We start from the raw sequence: 22,195 nt of genomic DNA, 5'->3' as shown, positions 1-22,195 counted from the left end.
TGAATTGTATCTTCAGTACGTATATTCACTATTGAACTGTGTCTTCAGTACATATATTCACTATTGAACTGCGTCTTCAGTACATATATTGAGTGGTCAAATTAACGGAAAGCAAATGCAGTGAGAGAGCAATCTCATCTTCATCTTCACAACAGGGGTCCTTTTATACACTATTATGTATTCAGCTTGTCTATGCTGTTGTATACGTGGACTGCAATTATTTTTATATATGTATAGACCACATCCCTCAGACTTTCTTAAACGAGTCAAAATGGAAGCGAAACTAGTTTCTATTTCATCCACATACTGTACATATTATATAAACAAGAAGAGGGCGTTCCCTACCTCGGTGGTGCGGCTGGCCTCCTCTGACCCCAGAGTGACCTGCTCCTCCAGCCTGGTGATCTGCTGCTGCAGCTTCCTACTCTTCAGCTGCTCCTGGTCCAGCTGGGCCTGTACGGCCCCCGCGTGCTCCTGGAGGAGGGAGGAGGAGAGCTCAGAGACAACCAATAGAACTATGGCTGCATGGCTGCTATGCAACCGCTAACCGCTCCCCACCGCTGTCACGACTGCAGAATCACTTCCTGTCTTCTGCCGTAGACTGAAGACCCCCCCCCCACCTCTTCAGGCTGCACCTTAGCTGTCCCTCCTGAAGACTTCCATCTCTTCAGGCTACACCTTAACTGTCCCTCCTGAAGACCTCCTTCTCTTCAGGCTACACCTTAACGGTCCCTCAAGAAGACCTCCGTCTCTTCAGGCTACACCTTAGCTGTCCCTCCTGAAGCCTCCCCTTCCTCCTGTCTGTCTGTTGTGTTTACAATACACTTTATTTTGTCAAGTCTGATATCCTATTTTTTAAATACTGCTGTTTTATCTCAACCGAGGACTACGGTAGTTTTTATTTGATTAAAGTTTTTTATTGTTGTAAGTAGCTTTGGACAAAGGTGTCTAAATGCTAAATGTAAAATGTAATGGCCCAATGGAAGCATGTAAAGATTGAATAGGAGGGGGCCAAGGATTGATCCTTGGGGAACCCTGCATGTCATTGGCAAATCATTTTGCTTATTTTAAGCAATATTTCCCCCCATTTTATTGCTTTTTTTTCTAGTTTCTGTTACCTGCACCTGACGCAGCTCCTCCGTCAGCGCCTGGCAGGTCAACTCCGTCATCTCTGGGGGGGGCAGCTCAGCCTCCAGGTCCCCGTATGCATCCCCCCCTCCCAGGGGGCCCGGGCTGAAGAGAGGAACCATGCGGGTCCGCAGGTTGTAGGCCTTGGTTGGGGTGGTGAGATTCTGTGTGACACAAAAGAGTGGGACTTAGGTTGGGGGACATAGGGTGGGGGGGGCCACACAAATATATATTTTTTATCATAGCCATATATAGTACAGGGCTGGTTTGACAGACAAGGCTTAAACTCTGAGCTCTTGCACTTGAAAACTCACAGTATTTGAGAATTGAGCCATGTGAGAGCTCCAGAAAGGTAACTTCCTTTACCTTGATAGTTTCAACGTGTATTTTGTTGAGCTGAGAAACCTCCAGATTCATATGGGCCTTTGTGGCCTCCAGAATGCTCTCCAGGTGCTTGTTGGACTTGTCCAGATACCTCTTCTCCGACTCCAACTCAGACGTCTGTTTCCTGGAACACAAGGAACAATTATTAATTCCTTCCTTTTGCTTCGTCAATACAGAATCAGAATCAGAATTGCTTTTATTACATCAATGTACGGATACAAACAGTAAAATTCTTGGGTACAGGTTCAATTAGACATTGGCATTGCAGCAGAAATACAAAATCAATAATAGAAGAAGCAGGATATAAACAACAAAGTCAATAAAAGAATAAGCAACAACAGCTGTATATACAATAGCGTCAGAGCATCAATAACAGAATAGGTGATAGCAGCAGAGTGCGAATCAGCATATCAACATTCTTAATGTAAACAACATTACAGAAGGTTCAGATTCAAGAATCAGGTTGTGCAAAAATGCTGCACAACGCTGCACAAAAATACAGTAACATAGCTCCACTAACATCCCTATCATAGACCACATACAATAACTTGTATGTTGATTGTAATCTCCAACAGTTTAGAGCACATCTCCAGAGAGCCTCCTTACTTGGTGACCTCCTTGAACTCCTCGAAGGCCTGAAGGGTGGCGGTGAGCTCCGTCTGCTTCTGGAGCAGCTGGGCCTTCAGCCTCTCCCTGGAGCTGGTGGACAGGCTCTCACCAGACACCGGGGTGGAGCAGGCCGCCGGTGGTGCTGGGGAGGCGATCGCTAATTAATAACCTTTTTGTCAAACGTTGTGGATTTAATAAGAATATTAATACTCAAGATAGTAACTTTAAATCTAAGTATTGGTAGTTTATTGAAGTACACACAGTCTGCAACTCCGGAGCTGGGCTTATCCAACCTCAAAGATGGAATCGCAACACAACACACAAAGTACTGCTCTTTTATACAAAAACCAGGTCCCAGGAACTCCAGTAACATATCATTTTGTTGTTGTTGTTATCAGTGGCGGCTGGTGGTGATACTGAGTGGTAGGGGTGCAACGGTTCAGTTGGCCCACGGTTCGGTACGGTTCGGTATTTTGGGTCACGGTTTTCGGTACGGTTCGGTTCAGAAACAAACGTTCCAGACCAACTCGACCTCTGACCAAAGGCCGCGTTCGAGGCATTCACGTGGACGCTCCGGCGCTCTCAGAGCTAATTTACGAACGCGGCCAAATTGATCTTCTCGCCATAAAGCTTAAGCGTACAGTGGGCTTCCTGTATAGATTTAAATCTTGCTTTTCCTTGGCTTCCAGAAAACGTCTTGTCTCCGCCCTTTTCCTTTCACAATTGGATTATGGTGATACAGTATATAGGTTTGCTTCTCTGTCCACTTTATCCAAGCTAGACCCCCTGTATCATTCGGTTCTAAGATACATCACCAATAGTGCCTTCAGGACCCATCACTGTACACTGTATAGTCTGGTTGGATGGCCATCTCTTTCTGTCAGAAGGCTCCAACACTGGTACACTCTTGTGTTTAAAATCATCTCTGGCTTCTTACCGAATTATCTGGGCCTGAAGTTCATCCCTATACCGAGTGGCTCGGGTCTCAGGTCTCGTAGATGGCTACAATACAAGGTGCCACTTATCATGAACAATGTTGGAAGGGCAAGCTTGTCTTATTATGGCCCTTGGTCTTGGAATGACCTACAGACTACTTTTAAATTAGAGGCCCTTATTTCCATAAGTATCTTCAAGCGTAGATTAAAGGATGTGGTCACCGCTCGCTGTACCGGCTTTGGTTAGACTTCTCAATGTTTTAATCACCTTGTAAATACCCCTACCATTGTTTGTCTATTGTATTGTTGCCACTGTCTTATGTCCTGTCTTGTTATCTGAACTGTTTTTTTAAGCTACTATTTTGACCCTGTCTTGGCCAGGTCTCTCTTGTAAAAGAGGTTTTAATCTCAATGTGACTTCCTGGTAAAATAAAGGTAAAAAAAAAAAAAAAAAAAAAAAAAAAAACGGAAACCGAAAACCGTCACGGTTCACTAGTGAATTGAGCCGTGGAACGCAAACCGTACCGTCCGTAAAAAAACCGAGAACCGTTGCACCCCTACTGAGTGGGGGGGCTAATAAATCCATTAGGCCTAGGGTGTATACCAGGGGTGGGCAATTCATTTTCACAATGGGCCACATGAGAAACCGGGACTATTGTGGAGGGCCGGACCAGTAGGCTGAACTTAATTCTGCTCAATATGACTGTTATCGCTTTATAAAAAGCAGTAAATGATATGGTTTTGACTAGCTGCTACTGGTAAGAATACATGTTACAATAAGGCTGGAAATAGTCATATATGCTCAGGCCTGGGGCCATTGGCAGTCGTCAATAAAAGAAGAATGAAGGAATATTATTTCTTCGTAGAAGAAGGAAGATTATTTATTTCTATATATATTTTATTACACCTGTATATTATCCCTGTGTTTACCTCTGGCAGGTCTGTCTGTCTCCAGAGCCTTCTGGTAGGCCTCCTCCAGCTCTGCAGCCGCCTGTCCCAGCATCCTCTCTCCCCGGCTCACCGCCTCCAGCGAGTGCAGCTGGTGGTTCTCCTCCCGCAGCCTGAAGTTGTCCGCTAGACAGTGGGTCATCCGCGGGTTATGTTGGATCTGCAGGGGCGAAGAAGGCGAGAGGAAGGGGAGAGGAAGGAGAGGAAGGGGAGAGGGAGGAGAGGAAGGCATGAGGAGATGGTGTCAGTCCAGATGTGCTGTGGTTAGGAATGTCACGATGCATCGAGAGACAGTTCATTATCGATACAAATATGTGACATTTCGAATCGGTGAGATGTTAGATTTATCGCGATACTCTTTTTAAACAGCAGAGGGTGTGATCTACTTTTGGCTGTGCTTTAATTTTTTTATAAAGAAAAGGGAATATGCATTCATTGCATAGTTTGTGTTTTGCAGTTATACCCTACTACCTCAGAAATAAAAAGGGTTTCTTTAACTCTTTCACCGCCAGAGTTTTCTGAAAAAGTTGCCAGCCAGTGCCAGCCTTTTTGATCATTTTGACTCGTCTTCAAAAATTCCCAGAATATTCTGTTCTATGAATATGTAAACACTGAATACATCAGAAGAAAGAAGAGACCTTCTTCTTGCACACAAAAAAAAACAAGTTTGATTCTATCTTCTTCCTAGCATGTTCAGTGAACACTTCAATGTTGGTCATTTTCATCAAAAAACTACTTTTCGGACAAAAAACAGAGAAAAACGTGTTTTTGTGAAAAACTGTTTATTTTCACCCCCAAGACCCGTTTGACCCATTTGACATTATAAAACTATAATACACATAATGAATCTCATTGTAGGAGCCATTTAGTCCTACATGTTATGTTAATTTTCTAATATTCATTATGAACAGGATCAGTAGTAATGGATATTTTGAGAAGATAAAAGAATGTGTTTATTTTTATACATGTGACGCATTTGAAAATAATCATGTAAACTTGCCTGTAAGGCAAGGCAAGTTTATTTGTATAGCACATTTCATACAACAGGGGCAATTCAAAGTGCTTTACATGTATTATTTAAAAATACAGCAAGAGGAGCATAGTAAGAAAATAAAAATGACAATGAATAAAAGCAAATATAACAGGTAAATAGATAAAACAGTTAATAAGACAATGTAGATGGTAGAAATATAAATACAATAAAATGATCTGATGTGTGTCACCTTGGACAGGGGAACGTGACCTTGCACTTCGGGTCCAATCTAGGTCTGAATCTGCATCCGACAGGGGGGGGGGGCTTGAAGGCTTAGCACTGTGCGCTGTTTGATGTGTAAATAATTAGAATTAGTATAACACTAACTAAAACTATATTCCCGCCCGCACCAGCTGGTAGAGATCTGTGTCTTACCTCTAGCAAGGGAATGTGACGAGTCACTGACTTGCATCCGACGAGGGGGTCCTGACGTTCCCGCTTCATTCACAGCGCCGCGCCTAATTTGTCTTCGACGCTTAGCACTGTGCACTGTTTGATGTGTAAATAATTAGAATTGGTATAACACCAGCTAAAACTATGTTATAAAACTAAGTTGTGCAGCTAACTCTTGGCTATGTACTGTTGACAAAATACATCCAACATCTACATAGCAAAAGATCGTTTTAGTAATATTGTTACTAACTTCAGAACTGGAGCCATTTGCACATGAAGAGAGTCTCTAAAAGACTCACTTTTTTTCTTCCAAAACCGCCTCCGGTCTTGCCGACTCCAGAGGGATAACGTTTATAACGTTGACCCAACGTTACTGTATGATAATATTGCACATTGCTGTACTCTTTATTCAGTGAATTGTCTTACCTTGTCCATCATCTTCTACACCGCCGTTCCCCTGCGTCTCCGTCTTTCCCGTCACACTGTCCTCCGGCTCAAAGTCACTATTACGGTCGTAATGTAAATCACCTGCCTCATCAAAAACCTGTCGGTCTGAGTCCCACAGTTTGGACATGACAAATTTAGCTATTTCAGCTGCTGAATAGCTTTTAGGCCGCGGCAGCTTTGGGGAAAAAGTGGCGCGACTGTGATTTGATAATCCCGTTTATTACGCACTGGAAAACAGCTGCGCAGTTTTCCTGAAAATTCCTGTTGGCTTGGTGAAGGATGGACATGTGTAATACTTGGTCAAACGATGCATAACAGAGCCCCCTAGCGTCTGGCAGTGATAACTCTGAAACCCGGAATATTCCGTTATTGGCGGCCAAGCGTTCTATCATAAAACACGGAATTTTCCGGGTTTGGCGGTCAAAGAGTTAAGAAACTACTGTATTTTGTATAAATGAAATAAAAATGTAATGTGTCATAATTTGTCTGCAATCACATTTTGTAAAAAGAAAATTGTGAGAAAATCGTATCGTGAACCCAGTGAATCGTACCAAATCGTGAGTTGAGTGTATCGTTACATCCCTAGCTGTGGTCGATGCAGGAAAGTGCACCGTGTGAGAACAGAGTCAGCTTCACAGTGGGGGTTGTGACGTGTTTATACCTGATCTCTAAGGATCTTCATCTCCTCCCTGAGCTGGTCGACCAGGACTTGGCTCTGCGGGTCGGACAGGAAGCCCTGGCCCCCCTTCTGGTTCTTCTCCAGGCGTGAGATGTGGTCCTCTCTGAACTTGAGGATCATGCGGTTGGAGTGGATGAACTTCTCCTTCTGGGCCCAGGCCTCCTCCAGCTGGGACACCTTCTGGACCAGGACCTGCAAGGGCATTTGTGTGCATAAACTATCAACTGTGGCATAAGGCTCCTGAGACATCTACTACCCCCCTACACTGTGTCTCCAGAGACACCAACCAGACAACCGTACCCTCTTGTCATCCTCGCTGGTCTTCCACAGGTCCACGGCCTCTAAGAACTTAGTCTTGTACGAGACGTCAGGACCGCCTCCCAGGGACGGGTCTGCAGGGAGGAACACAGAGAGAGATGACTACTTCCTGCCTGACATCATGTGACATGCTTAACCCTGAATCAACTTGTAGGATAATACAACAGCACCTTTAAAACTTATTTAATTAATGGAACTGGTAAAAGGGCGGTGGTAGCCTAGAGGTTAGGGAGAGCTAGCTAGCAATCGGAAGGTCGCTGGCTCGATCCCCGTATCCTCAGGAGGGAGCTGCATGTGCCCTTGAGCAAGGCACTTAACCCCTAATTGCTCCAGTGGGGCGCTGAATATGGTTGACCCTGTGCCTCGAGCAACAAAATACCAAATTCCAACAATTGACTGACAAAGTTGATGGCATGGCAAATAAATACATTTTAAGAAGTCAACATAAGAGTGAGATCTACCTGTGGGGACTTGGGGTCCTCCGGGGGATCCTGGCCCCCCCCCACCCAGGGACAGCTGGGGTCCCCCGGGGGCCCCCTCCATGGGGGGCTGGGAGGAGAGGGCCTGGGACAGCTGCTCCTTCAGCTTCTTCACCTCCGCCTGCAGCTGCCTCACGTTCCCCTGCATGTCCTCGTTCACCATGGCCTGGTAGAGCAGGAGGAGCATGAGAGGATGATGTTAGAGCAGGAGGACCATGATAATAATAATACATCAGACTTATATAGCGCTTTTCTAGAGACTCAAAGACGCTTTACAAAGTGAAAAGACCTAGGGTAGAATCCTGTAGTAGGAACTAATATAAATGAATAAAGATAAAAAGAAGAAAGTAAATAAAAGAAAGTATAATTAAGGTAGTGCTGGGGACACATGGAAAGGGGAGGGGGAGAAGCGGAGAGGGTTAACTAGTGAAGGCAAGCTTGAAGAGGTGAGTTTTGAGGGGATGACGTTCACGGCACAAACACAGATTAAGAAACGGCCAATAACCGTTTTAATTAATTGACACTACAATCAAGGTCTGAAGTATGACTACTATGTTTATATAGTCTTTATATGTTACAATACTACCTCTGCACATACTGTAGTAGTAGTTACCCATCACTAACTCTTGTTCTATTTATATAATTCCCTTATATCACTATTTGCACTTCTGGTTGGATGCTAAACTGCATTTCATTGTATAGTACTCTGCGATGACAAAGTTGAATCTAATCTTATAATCGGTTCTGCAAACCAGACCTGATTTATTTTTATGTGTACCGGTATTCGTATTGTTCCATAAGCTAAATGCATACAAAACAGACCCACAGTACACAAATAAGAGCAGTTTTCATACCAACCTTATTTTTAATTAACTTTGCTCTCTGGGCAAAGTGTAAGGTGGACAGAGTTTCCCCAAAACACTTGGAGCCAGGGTGCACGTTGGCTATGATGTACGTCTTGGCATTTCCTCCCAGAGAGTCCTGCAAGAGAACAGTTTTCTGTTACATCACTGAAACATCAGGAAGCTAATTAGCTTTTGGAATTAAATGAACACTTCCCCCTTTTTCACTTTCTAGTCAATCATGTCAGATTTCAGACGGACATTTTGGCTCCTGCCTGGACACTCACTCGAAGCAGGAAGGTGAGCTTGGAATCCCTGTAGCAGATGTGTCGGCTCTTCCCATTGGACACGTCCACCAGCGCCATGATCACCTGACCCAGGCACATCAGGGAGCGGTTGATGCTGCTGGCCTCCTGGGTGGGCAGGACAGAACAGGGCAGTGGTCAGAGGCGGAACAACTAGGCCTGTAACAATTATGAAATAAATGAAAATGTAACACTAGAACAGCCATGAGGGGTCATTTGAGAAGAAAGAAAGAAAAATATTATATCTTTGCACTCAATAACATTTCAGGACCCTCCTTTCATGACTTTTCCTAGATATGTTCGTTCTACCACCCAGTATCCTTACATTTTCAAAATCACATCAGGATAAGCTAATATAAAGCTATTTTCACGTTTTTCTGTGTAGGAGGTGTGCGATGGTTCTCTTTTTTTTTTACGGACGGTTCGGTTCGCGTTCCACGGTTCAATACACTAGTGAACCGTGGCGGTTTTCGGTTTATCCTGTGTTTCATTCAAAGTCGGATGTTTGTTCATGGCGAGCGGAGTTGAGAACATGGCAACAGTTTGAGGAAGCCCTGGATTGCTACAAATCTGCGTTGTGGGGTCATTCATTCTGGTTTTGGTATTGAATACAGCAATGAGGGAATGAAAACAGTGAACAGAAACGCGTGTCGCAGAAATGCTTCACGCATGTCCTATATGCGCTTAAAATGCGCATAATGGGTATATGGGATACAGCTCTCGTATATGCAGGGCTTAAAGTGGGAAAAAATCCTGTGCCTGAAACTTTTTCTTGGGGAGGGGGGTCACAGTTTGAGATATTGGGAGAGCGGGTACAGAAGACAGCTTCTTGTCTCAATGTTTAAATGCATTAATACTATTTTATAGTCAATACAAAATATATGTCTCAATGTTAAAATGCATTAATACTTTAAATGAATGTGCAACAATACTATGTGCAATATGACAACCCTTGTGTACATAAGGTTCAGATATAGGAAAAGTTAGGATATTTATAGCATAGCATAGAGTACAGCACAGTGTTTTATTGTATAGTATAGTAGTATAGTAGATAGTGTACATAGCCTTTATTTATGTAAACCAGCTCTTTTCCCTTTTTTATTTTACCCTTGGCCCTCGTGTTTTTAGTCTTTTTCCAAGCACCAGGGGAGCCCCTCCTAAATTTCGTTGTATGGTACCTGTACTGTATTACAGTTTTTCTCAATTGCTAAAACACATTTCACAAAACTTTCCTCCAGTTTCCCAAAACTCTAAACACAACACACTTTTCTAAAGCTACATAAGCAAAACCACACCTTCTCTCTTCAAAACTCAAACTCAGACCCTACCCCTAATCCTAACCCTAACCTTACTGTAACCCTAGCACCTAACCCTAGTTTTCCCACATGTATGATAGTCATGCATAAAAATAAATCTGCGCTCCCTGTCTAACGTTATATCTAACATTACATATTTTACATTACAGTAAGGCTGATTTTGCATGATAGTCATGCATTTTTAGATATCTATTTCCCCCCTTTAAATGGCATATGATGTCCGAAATGTTACTAAAGTTCAGCCGCGAAGTTGTTGCACTGTTGTCCTATCGAGTTTTACGTAAATAAAGGTTTGAAAAATGTACAAATGTACAATACTGTACTGTATCACAACTCAATGCAAACACTACAGAGGATCCATTACACACAACAATACTCACTGAAAACAATGTTCAGGGTGTGATGTTTTTTTATTTATTTATGGAACTATACCACACACACACACACACACACACACCACAATCATTTGCAACAAGTGTCTTAAATTTTGAGTCGTTATGTTTAATGAATGAAGCTAGGTGTGTTCATTGTGTTAAAATGTTGCTGACTGTGGCAAGCATTTTGCATCACATGAGCTTTAATTTGAGAATTTGACATTTTGAGCAGAGTTTTTTGCAACTTGTGTTTTAGCAAGACAAAATGTGTTTAGATTTATGAGAAAAGGAGGATTGTGTTTTGTGAATTGTGTCTTCATGTGAAATGTGTTTATGGTTTTGGCAAATGGGAGCTAGTTTTATTAAATGTGTTTAGAGAACTGGTCATTTGGTTTAGAGAATTGGCTTTTGTGTTTTAGCAATTGGGAAAACCTGTAATGACAATAAAGACCATTCATTCATTCATAATACTGTTTTATACTTAATAAAAAAAATAAAAAAGTAGATGTCTTTAAAAGGCCAAACTGATTGCATCACTTATTAAGCCACTATCACTATAACAATACAGAATAAAATATATACATGTCTTTAAAAGAACAAACTGATTACTTATTAAGCCACTATCACTTATATTCTCCTTCTTGGCACCACGTCCCATAAGGCTTCCCGTCACTACTCAGGGTTTTTCCTGGCTCAAAATGAGGCGGAGGTGGTACCAGTGGTGTTTGACATCGGGGGGGACCGATGAAGCAGGGCTGTCTGGGGGTCCTTAAACGAGCATCAAACACTTAATTTCTTGCATTCTGGTGAATTGATATGCACCAATTTGTGCCCTTTCGCCATAAATTTATGGTGGAAATGTCATTATATATGTAAAGGAAAAAACAATATTCAGGCACCAGATGGCCATTCAAAATATAATGTAATATAATGCAATATAAGGCTCTCAGGCATTCTGTACTTTCAAATATGCATTCTCCTTGAGCAGTCAACATCAACTATCAGCTGTTTCGCTAGCAAACACGAAAGCTAAGTTATTTGTGAAACAGCGCCCCCGCCACCACGTCGGCGCAATGCCGCAATTGCAGTTTTTTTTTTTTTTTTAATTCTCCTGCGCCGGAAATCCGGCACTGTGCCGGAGTACTTTAAGCCCTGTATATGGGATACAGCTCTCGTAGCTAGTGCATTTTTACTTTCATTTCTTCCTCTCCTATTATATACTAGTCCTCAAGCCTAAGAGACACTTTTTTTGTGACGCCAGCTGGTGAAACCATAAACCACTCGCGTGAAACGGCTATATGTATACTTTGTGGAATGGATTCATTGTTATTGTTTGAGGCTAAGTGATGCATGGCTTGTAAACATACTTTAATTTTAGGACGTGTTCAAAAGCAAGGACTGTGTGATCATCTAGTTATGTGTTTTTAGCATGTTGATGTTCTATCAGCATGTTGTGATGTTATTAAAATACAGTTTAGACGTTCGTAGCGCTGTGTTTTGTTAGCAGCGTTTGCTTCCGGTTTCATGACAGCTAGTTTAACCCTATATAGTCCTTGGGCCAAACCCCCAAATTGAACATTTCACTACCAAATTCTGGGCAAATCCTAGATGTGATTTTCTTATTCCTATACATCCCTAGATTATGTTTTGATATGATAGACCTTTTGGATTGGCAGCTTATTAGTAGTTATCACCTCGTAAAGGTACGGAGTGCTTTTTTCAAAACCGGAGTTTTGCCTAGAAATGTCCCCTGCCATATCCTGCTCCCCTTCGCATGATTCGCGCCTAGCTGTGCTGTGATTGTGATAGAGACATGAGCCCTTTCATGTTCTTTATGCGCCTGAGTCTCCTAAACACGTAGAGACAAACCCCGAGTCGATCAATGATTCCTACGATGAGCTATGGTAACTTTACCGCACCTACCCCCTACCGATGAATGCCTAATTTTTGCGGTTTTCCGGAGGTATTGTGCGGTAGGTGCGGGAAAGTTACCATAGCTCAGCGTAGGAAGCTCTGATCGACTCGGGGTTGGTCTCTACTTGTTCAGGAGACCCAGGCGCATAAAGCTAACCTGGCTCATGTTTCTATCACAAGCACAGCCCGAGCTATGCGCGACTGACGCGAAGGGGAGCAGAATATGGCCGGGGACTTTTTGATGGGTAAAACATTTTACCTAATAGATATCACCATGAAACTTCCCCAGTTGATTACTTACATTGAGACAATAATTTTTTGTATTACAAGTTTTCAGAAATGTTCTGTTTAAATATGCAAATGATGTATTATCTACTTAAAATATGAGTTAATTTGCATATCTTTAAAGAACATTTGGACCACAGATTGGATAAAGACAGTAATTAATTACTATACATCCCTAGAATATTATTTGATGTGATAGACCTTGTTGGACCTTGTTGTTAGTAGTTTAATACCTTATCCCCTCTTAAAGTATGGACTGCTGTCATTTAAAATGTGTGTTAGCCTACGTTCTGTACGGGAGTGGACCCGAATGCAGGACACTGAGGCGGAGGCAAATGAACAGTTACATTTATTTAGCCCACAAGGCAGTGAAAGCTGTAGGTGTATGGAGTCCGGTGGTAGGTGTGGTCCAAAATTGGGAGATGTTTTCTGATTTCTGCCGCCCTCAACAAAGTTCTCCATAAGTCCAGGTTTTGGGGTGACACCAGGTTTGAGTTGGAGTCATCATCAGAGCAGTGGATGATGCTGTCCATAATCAGAGCAGTGGATGATGCTGTCCATGATCAGAGCAGTGGGTGATGCTGTCCATGATCAGAGCAGTGGGTGATGCTGTCCATGATCAGAGCAGTGGATGATGCTGTCCATGACAGAGCAGTGGATGATGCTGTCCATGATCAGAGCAGTGGATGATGCTGTCCATGATCAGAGCAGTGGATGATGCTGTCCATGACAGAGCAGTGGATGATGCTGTCCATGATCAGAGCAGTGGATGATGCTGTCCATCATCAGAGCAGTGGATGATGCTGTCCATGATCAGAGCAGTGGATGATGCTGTCCATGATCAGAGCAGTGGATGATGCTGTCCATCATCAGAGCAGTGGATGATGCTGTCCATGCCGCTTTCTTGGCAGGTTGCTGCTGCATTCACCTGAAGTTGGATCCATCATTAGACTTACACTTACTGCTGATGATGTGGGTCTCTGAAATAGAGGAATACATCTAGTTTGACATTAAATTACCAACCTTATTCTAAACTAAAATATTGTCAGGGTGCAGTAATTGGGGCAGATCTCATTACAACTTAGAGGGGCTACAAACAAGGAATCTTCTGTAAATGTAATGTAAATTAAGTTACATTAATATTACTACAATATAAAACCCTGTCTCAAGCCTGGGTACACAACAGGCTACTTTGCTAGTTTAGCTAGCTAACTAAAGTGTTATTAACTATAAATAATAATAATGCATTTTATTTGTATTGCACTTTTCATTCAAAAGAATTTCAGAGTGCTACAGAGTAAAAAAAACTAAAACATAATAAGTTAAAAACATAGTAAAACAACTCAAAATAAATCACAAAAATGAACACAGTTCAACAGTCAAAGGCCTGTCTTAAAAGAGTCCAGGCTCTGTACTGCCCATAGCTGGCTAGGAAGGCTGTTCCACAGGCTCTGTACTGCCCTTAGCTGGCTAGGAAGGCTGTTGCACAGGCTCTGTACTGCCCTTAGCTGGCTAGGAAGGCTGTTCCACAGGCTCTGTACTGCCCTTAGCTGGCTAGGAAGGCTGTTCCACAGGCGCTGTACTGCCCTTAGCTGGCTAGGAAGGCTGTTGCACAGGCTCTGTACTGCCCTTAGCTGGCTAGGAAGGCTGTTCCACAGGCACGGCAGAGCCGAACAGAAGGCTCGGTCCCCCATGGTGCGGAGCCTGGTATTGGGGACCTGGAGGAGCAAACTGTTTGAAGACCTGAGGGTGCGGGTGGAGGTTTGTGGAGTGATGAGTTCTTGTAGATAGGGAGGTGCGTGTCCGTTGATGCATTTGTGGGTGAGAAGAAGGACTTTGTAGTCAACCCTGAATGAGACAGGGAGCCAGTGTAGTGAGTGTAGAACAGGGGTTATGTGCTTGTATTTGTGGACTCTCATCAGGATCCTGGCAGCGCTGTTCTGGATGTATGGCAGCTTCTGTATGCTTTTGCCAGGAATCCCGATGAAGAGCATTGCATTTATTCATGCATTGAATATTGCAGTAGTCAAAGGCATGGACAAGTTCTCTGCATCTGACAGGGTTAGAGTGGGACGGAGTTTGGAAATATTTCTGAGATGATAGAAGGAGGTTTTGCACAGGTGTTTTATTTGGTCACTGAAGGTCAGGTGAGGGTCAAACCTAACCCCCAGATTTGAAACTGAGGAGGAGAAGAGGATGACTTGACCCTCGAAGGTGAGCTGTGATATGGGCGAAGACTGAACCTGGTGTGGGGTGCCAACAAGACGAGCTTCGGATTTGTTACTGTTTAACTGAAGGAAGTTGTTGTTCATCCATGCCTTTATCTCCTCAAGACAGGTGGTGAGACATGACATGGCTGCAGAGGGGCTTGGGGTAGTTTTAATGTAGAGCTGTGTGTCATCAGCATAACAATGGAAAGACATCCCATATCTGGTGATGACACGACCGAGGGGGAGCATGTAGGTGATGAAGAGGATGGGGCCGAAAACCGACCCCTGTGGAACACCACAGGTAACAGGGAGAAGTCTGGACTTGCATCCTCCCAGTGAGACGTATTCAGTCCTGCCAGAGAGATAGGACTGAAACCACTTCAGTGCAGAGTCTGAGAGTCCAATGGTGGTGTGGAGGCGCTCTAGGAGGATAGTGTGATCCACCATGTCAAATGCTGCTGTCAGGTCCAGGAGGATGTCATTAGCAGTTCATTCGTCACCCTTAGCATAGCCGTTTCTGTACTCTGTGGGCTGAGCGAAAGCCTGACTGAAATCTTTCAAACAGGTTGTTGTGTTTGAGGTGATCCTGGAGTTGGGAAGCAACTTCCTTCACTAGCACCTTGGACAGGAAGGCAAGGTTGGTGTATGACTTGAGCAGAGCAGTGGGAATGGGGTCCAGGGCGCAAGTGCATGATTTCATTCCTCTAAGGATTTCCATAATGTGGCTCTGTTGAACCTCTGTGAAACATGGGAGAGATGGCAAACTCCCAGGCGAGGGGTTGGTAGCAGAGGGAGACAGAGAGGAAGAGCTGGGCATCAGAGAGCGAATGTTGTTGACCTTGGATCTGAAAAAGTCAATGAAGCTGTTACATCGCTGCTCTGTAGCCTCAGTAGTGGGAGATGGTTGTGGCTTCAGGAGATGATTTATGGTAGAAAAAACTAGCTAGCTAGTTATAATAATAATAATAATAATAATAATAATAATAATAATAATAACTTGCATTTACATAGCACCTTTCAGGGAACCCAAGGTCGCTTCGTTATCTAACCAGTAACCAGCTATACATTACCACTAACTCTAAACTAGCTTGCTAACTTACCTCTAAATATGGATCTGGCTGGGGCTAAGTTAATTTATTTGAGGAGGTAAACACACACTTTATTTGTTTTAAGCACTTTGTTTTAGATTGTTATTCTGGAAAACTATGTAAATTAACGCATATTTTAAGTAGATAATGTATCATTTGTATATTTAAACATACAAATTCAGAAAACAATAAATGTACCCATCCATGGGTTTGACCTTTCATCTGACTCCGCCTCAGTGTCCTGCATTCGGGTCCACAAGTCCCCTGCCATATTTTGCTCCCCTTCACGTCAGTCGCGCATAGCTCGGGCTGTGCTTGTGATAGAGACATGAGCCAGGTTAGCTTTATGCGCCTGGGTCTCCTGAACACGTAGAGACCAACCCCGAGTCGATCAGAGCTTCCTACGCTGAGCTATGGTAACTTTCCCGCACCTACCGCACAATACCTCCGGAAAACCGCAAAAATTAGGCATTCATCGGTAGGGGGTAGGTGCGGTAAAGTTACCATAGCTCATCGTAGGAATCATTGATCGACTCGGGGTTGGTCTCTACGTGTTTAGGAGACTCAGGCGCATAAAGAACATGAAAAGGCTCATGTCTCTATCACAACCACACCACAGCTAGGCGCGAATCATACGAAGGGGAGCAATATATGGCAGGGGACTTTTCTAGGCAAAACTCCGGTTTTGAAAAAAGCACTCCGTACCTTTACGAGGTGATAACTACTAATAAGCTGCCAATCCAAAAGGTCTATCATATCAAAACATAATCTAGGGATGTATAGGAATAAGAAAATCACATCTAGGATTTGCCCAGAATTTGGTAGTGAAAAATGGTTTGGCCCAAGGACTAATATGTGCCTGACGTCTAACAACATTCAAATTACTCTAACTTCGTCATCTTTTTTCGGATTTCAATGTATAACATCATTTGAAAGCTTATGATCTGTAGTTCCAATCCACAACAAGTCACATTTGAAAGTGTTTATGTAATTTGTTTACATTTGAAAGTGTTTTTTTGTTCATAAAAAGTTATAGAAAGTTATGTTCTTTGTTTTATATTTATATTATACAATATACCAGTCATATTCTGGAATGTGTCTAAATGTTAAAGTACCATAAGTATAAGCAAAATAAAGTAAAGTAACAGTTTGTAAATAAATAGCAGCATTTAAAAAATAAAAATAAAACACGTACCGAAACCGAACCGAGGTTCATACCGAACCGTGGGCCAACTGAACCGTTGCACCCCTAGTAGGAGGCAGGCTAATTTACAAGCGACCAACTAGTGGTCATTGTGTGTAAATAGCAGCTTCCCATTGTAAAGAGGCGGCTCTTTTAGTACCGGTTGGTAAAAAGGCACGGCTGTTCTAGTGTTAATTGTCTAATGGCAATCTTGACAATGCTCCAACACGCTAGCTAGCTAGCTGGCTAACAACAAAGAACATTGCGTTAGCTAGATAGCTGCTCTGCATGTTAAGCACATCACAACATGCTGATAGAACATGAACATGCTAAAAATACATAACTACACACAACTAGATGACACACAGTCCCTCTTCTTTTTTATTGATGAGGATACATGTTCAATTTTGTTTTATGATAATAAAGAGGCATGGTTTACTTCATAGGTTGCTGTGTTATTACATTATCTTGGTCGTCACATAACAGTGAAACAATTATATTGTTAATCGCAATTATTTGAGACAATTAATTGTACAGCAACATTTGGAATCGTTACAGGCCTATATACAACAAATATATCACTTGGGTGAACAATGGCACATTAAAGGGCGACGTCCTGGAGCGTTACCTTGTGTGTGTGTGTGTGTGTGTGTGTGTGTGTGTCACCTTGAGTCTGGAGCCCTCTGTGTGTGTGTGTGTGTGTGTGTGTGTGTGTGTGTGTCACCTTGAGTCTGGAGCCCTCTGTGTGTGTGTGTGTGTGTGTGTGTGTGTTACCTTGAGTCTGGAGCCCTCTGTGTGTGTGTGTGTGTCACCTTGAGTCTGGAGCCCTCTGTGTGTGTGTGTGTGTGTGTGTGTGTGTGTGTGTGTGTCACCTTGAGTCTGGAGCCCTCTGTGTGTGTGTCCTTCTGCCTCTCCGACCCGGCCAGGTCCACCAGGTTGAGCTGGGAGGTCCGGATATTCACCAGCTCGTTGGCGGTCTCCTTGGACTCCAGGGTCATGGTGAACACGGCGTGGGAGCGAGAGGACTCCCGGTTCATAGAGGTGGACGCAACGCGCCGGTTCCTCCAGCCCATCGACAGAACCTGGGAGGGGAACAACGAACCGAACGCGAGTTAGTTTAACATCAACCTAACCAATCTAACTACCAAGTAATTGTTTCTGAGTGGGGCAGTCCCATTCATATTTTTCATTACTTATTGGACAGATACAGTGAAGACAGACAGGAAAGTAAGGAGAAGAAGGGAGAGAGGGCATGTCAGCAGGGCATAGGCCGGATTCTAACCCATGCCGACATGGGCATGTGTGCACTGCACTGTAGACCGCGGTGCTAGACCACTGGACCACCCCAGGCCACTAACCTAACCAATCTAACACCCAGTGGTCTTTGAGTATCAGTCTGGTCATTATTTGGTTATCCCACAACATCAAAAGGAATTACAGAAAGGGAGTAAGTGAATTATACGATGAATCAGACCCGGGACGCCTTTAAAACAGCCAAATCAAATCGCACCTGTTCACCAAAGCCTTCGGCCCCTAGTTCTGTTGTTGTTTTGGCTGCCTGTCTGTTTATCTGACTGTTTTCGTTGTTTTCTGTTTCTCTGTAAAGCGACCTGGGGTCCCCTGAAAGGCACTTCATAAATTGAAGTTATTATTATTATCATTATTGTTATTATTGCTAGCGCTAGTTACACACACCCAAATCCCACAACTCGGCCCCTGGGTGAGCTAGAGAAACGCGGTCTTCCCCAGGGGTGCAGGGGGGTGGCCCAGAGGCCACTGACCTGCCCCCTACTGGCTGTGAGGGGCAAGCACACTTCACAATTTCCACAGGAATTGTCCCTGTGTAGTTATTATTATTATTGCTACCTGATAAGCTTCGGCGGCTGAGGTGGCACACTTCTCGGTCGCCCCTTCAACAAACACGCCCTTCTTGATGTTCTCCCTGAGGAACAGAATGGCGGAGGCGGTGTCCAGCAGGTCGTAGATCTGCTCGTTGTAGATCTCTATGAATGAGCATCTACACAGGAAGCTCTTGGAGTTCCCAGACTGTAAAGGAATCAAGACACGGCACATTTAAATATCAAAGGTCTACAATAATAACGTTGTATAGTTGTCTGGCACTAGTATTCAAGGTTGTACCCCACCCCAGACAGTTTGTACATGCATTGATTGTATATTTTGATTAATCAATTTCTCAATTTCTGTCAGAATTATAATTAAACAAATCTAAATGTTGTTTTTTAAGTCAACACTCAAACTCAACTCTGAAATAATTTGAACACAAAGACGACTTGAGGTAGGTGACTATATCAAATCCAAGTGCAGAACAATTATAAAGACATAAATGGAGTGGAACCTTGCTTTATAAGGACAGAGATGAAACAAGACCATGGACACAATAGTGGACATTCTAGGCTCAAACTTGGACTGTTTCACACTCTAGCTTTGACTTTAACCCCCCCCCCCCCCCGGTGAAAATGTTTCATATAATCCTTCTTATTGGTAGTGTTGTTCCGATACCATTTTTTGATCCCGATACCGATACCTGACCGTGCAGTACTTGCCGATACCGAGTACCGATCCGATACCACGGCGTTTGAAAAAACAAAACAAAAAAACATGTTTTTTGAGCCGCATACTCACCTCGATGTAAAATTATTGCTAACACTTAGTCTGGCATCGGGTGTTTGGTATCGTGAAAAGTATCAACAAAAATCTATTAACCAACTCAATCAAGGTACCATTTGGTTCTGTAACTAATCATAACAGCAGGGCCGGCCTGTGGGACTGGGGAGTGAAGGCGGTGTCGCCCATCAAAAGAAGAATGTGGCCAGGTACTAATATATGTGAAGGCACACGATTTGTCAAAGTGCAGTTCAATGAATTTGTGAAATCACTTCCATATTCGACTAGGTTTGACACGGAGACTGGCCCGGACTTCTTCCGAGTTATTCCATCCGGGTAGTTTTGAAGCCTGACAAGCAAAGAATGCTGCTAGGGTTTAAACCTTCTAGTCGGAGACTCCTAGCAAAGTTTCTAGCTAAACGCAAGTAGACTTAAAAGTTCTAGACACTGGTTTTTATAACTTTGACAGTCCGGTGTGTGCTTCATGAAACGGGGTTGTTTTTTTAGCTACCATGCATTGGCCAACAGAATTAGTTACCCTGGTGAAAAGTGGGCAAACGTGGCACCATTGTTGAAATCAAAAGTCAAGAACGATAGCTAGTTATTAGTTACGCGTATAACATTACATAGCTCTTCATCCCCAGCAGTGCCTGTCGCTTTGCATGTTCTGTTCATTGAACAGTAGCAGCAACTCAACCACACACTGTCTGTATGAGTAACGCCGGTAAAACAAAACGTACCTTTCTCTGCCACATAATCCTTAGGGGCCATGCTTGTCGATCACAGGTGATGATATACTTGTTAACGGGACTTGTAAAATCCTATTTACTTTGCTCAACTTTAAAATTTTAATGTTTCTCGTGTCTTCACACCGTCACCGTCACCGGAGACAATTCATTCACCGAGTTGCGGGACGCTGTGGGTGCGTTCGTAAATTCGCTCTGGAAATCTGATCACCACTCAAGGAATGCCTCTTGTCCAATCAAATTGCTTGGTCCCTTTATGACGTTGATACCACTGTGCGCTCCAGCGTTCTAAGAGCGAATTACGAATGCAGCCTGTGCAAAACGCGCATCACAAGTTTGGTATCGGGTGTTATTTGTTAGTACTCGCCGATACCGATACCAGCATTTTTGTGCGTATCGGTGGCCATGCCGATACTAGTATCGGTATCGGAACAACACTACTTATTGGTATCGTTGTTTTTTAGAAAACCATTGTAAAACCTCTTAGATTTTCACTGAGGCTAACCTGGATAAATAAAGGTTAAATAAATGATCACATAGTTGTCGCTTGTTGATGATGTCACTGCTCACCCTCTCCACCTCCCTGTTGATGAGGAAGAACAGGTGCTCAAAGCTGCGGGGTATGACCCCCCGCTGGTCATCTGTGAAGTTATCAGAGTCGGACGGCCCTGAGGAGGAAACACACACCACCATCTTAGCTGTCTGGCTTGGCAGATTCAATGGCTCTATGTTCTTAGGAAAGATGGGGTAGCCTACATTAACTATTCAAAAGGGAATACCCTGGTGAAGATAACCAGATGAACTATGAAATCTACATACATACATGCATGCATGAATGAATGAATGAATGAATGAAATCTATTCTCACCAAGCATGGTAAATGTTTTTCCCGAACCAGTTTGTCCACTGTAGTAAAAAAGACAATAATAATAATTTACAGAACTGATATAGAATGTTACACGATACATGATGAGATATTCTAGCACATAACAACAACAAAAAACAACAACAACAACAACTGTAAGTTGCAACAACAGGAAGAACATCTTACTAGGCAAAGATGGTGCCATTGTAGCCGTTTATGCACGACTCAACAATGTTCCTGGCCACACTGGAGAAGACTGCGTCCTGCACAGAGAACAAACACACAACATGGCTTAGAGAGAACAAACACACGACACATCTGGGTTTGACGTCTCTCTTCCAGTGAGGACAACTACTCATTTTACATTTAAGCCATTTAGCAGACTCCTTTATCCACAGCGACTTACAACAAATACATACAACAAATACAAGTAAGTGAATCATCTCTCCACCAGCCATGGTAAGAAAAGGTCATCTATGAAATGACCAAGGGCCATTGGCAGTTGGATAGATAGATATGTTTATTTAGTCAGGACAGTGCACATTAATGAACAGCCACTTCAACAGAGTATGGTGACAGTAAATATGCCGGACTTAGCTGTGAACTAATTCGCATCCGTAGTCCTCATGACGTAAAATCGTACAATAGATAAAAAAACAACAAGAATAATGGACAGCATCACAACAGAATAAAATAGGACATAAAACAATGGCTATTTGACCATAGGGACATACATTGGTGCAGTAGAAAATAAAGTGCACAGGTTAAAAGTGCAAAATAAGACAGAAAATAAGGTAGTGCAATGGTACTGAGGGAAAGGTGGCTGGACAGTCTGTAGTGTTACCATGCTAGTAGAAGGAAGAACAGTATCAGTCTGTCTCCACCACTGACCTGAGTGACGTCCATGTCGGCCACATGGTCGTAGGTGAAGGTCCGGGGCTCGGGCTTGGAGTGGAGGCGGATGGTGCTGGGGGAGGTAACGGTGAGACAGAGACCCTGGTCTCCGTCTGTGCTCAGGCCCGTGCCAGAGGTCAGAGGTCGCACCCGCACAAACACTTTGATAGAGTCACTCTCACCACTATACGTCAT

The 22,195-nt window shown here is 43.3% G+C and overlaps 1 protein-coding gene across 1 annotated transcript in view; it reads right to left on the bottom strand.

Annotated features, from left to right (window-relative positions):
* Nucleotides 1–22,195, bottom strand: part of kif15 (kinesin family member 15) — a gene marked incomplete at both ends in the record, with an annotated part of 43,241 nt that extends 21,046 nt beyond the window's left edge. Inside the window, 16 exons of the mRNA XM_080522344.1 lie at nucleotides 346–474; nucleotides 1,119–1,292; nucleotides 1,495–1,636; nucleotides 2,119–2,263; nucleotides 3,987–4,164; nucleotides 6,539–6,748; nucleotides 6,857–6,948; nucleotides 7,381–7,519; nucleotides 8,212–8,334; nucleotides 8,483–8,608; nucleotides 17,743–17,952; nucleotides 18,737–18,916; nucleotides 20,812–20,909; nucleotides 21,110–21,147; nucleotides 21,293–21,369; nucleotides 21,998–22,195. Coding sequence (XP_080378470.1) covers nucleotides 346–474; nucleotides 1,119–1,292; nucleotides 1,495–1,636; nucleotides 2,119–2,263; nucleotides 3,987–4,164; nucleotides 6,539–6,748; nucleotides 6,857–6,948; nucleotides 7,381–7,519; nucleotides 8,212–8,334; nucleotides 8,483–8,608; nucleotides 17,743–17,952; nucleotides 18,737–18,916; nucleotides 20,812–20,909; nucleotides 21,110–21,147; nucleotides 21,293–21,369; nucleotides 21,998–22,195 — 2,259 coding nt within the window. The remainder of the gene's footprint in view (nucleotides 1–345; nucleotides 475–1,118; nucleotides 1,293–1,494; nucleotides 1,637–2,118; nucleotides 2,264–3,986; nucleotides 4,165–6,538; nucleotides 6,749–6,856; nucleotides 6,949–7,380; nucleotides 7,520–8,211; nucleotides 8,335–8,482; nucleotides 8,609–17,742; nucleotides 17,953–18,736; nucleotides 18,917–20,811; nucleotides 20,910–21,109; nucleotides 21,148–21,292; nucleotides 21,370–21,997) is intronic.

This window comes from Nansenia antarctica, assembly GCF_963989245.1.
Source record: "Nansenia antarctica genome assembly, chromosome: 1".
NCBI classification, from domain to species: domain Eukaryota; kingdom Metazoa; phylum Chordata; class Actinopteri; order Argentiniformes; family Microstomatidae; genus Nansenia; species Nansenia antarctica.
This window is presented reverse-complemented; position numbering and strand designations above follow the sequence as displayed.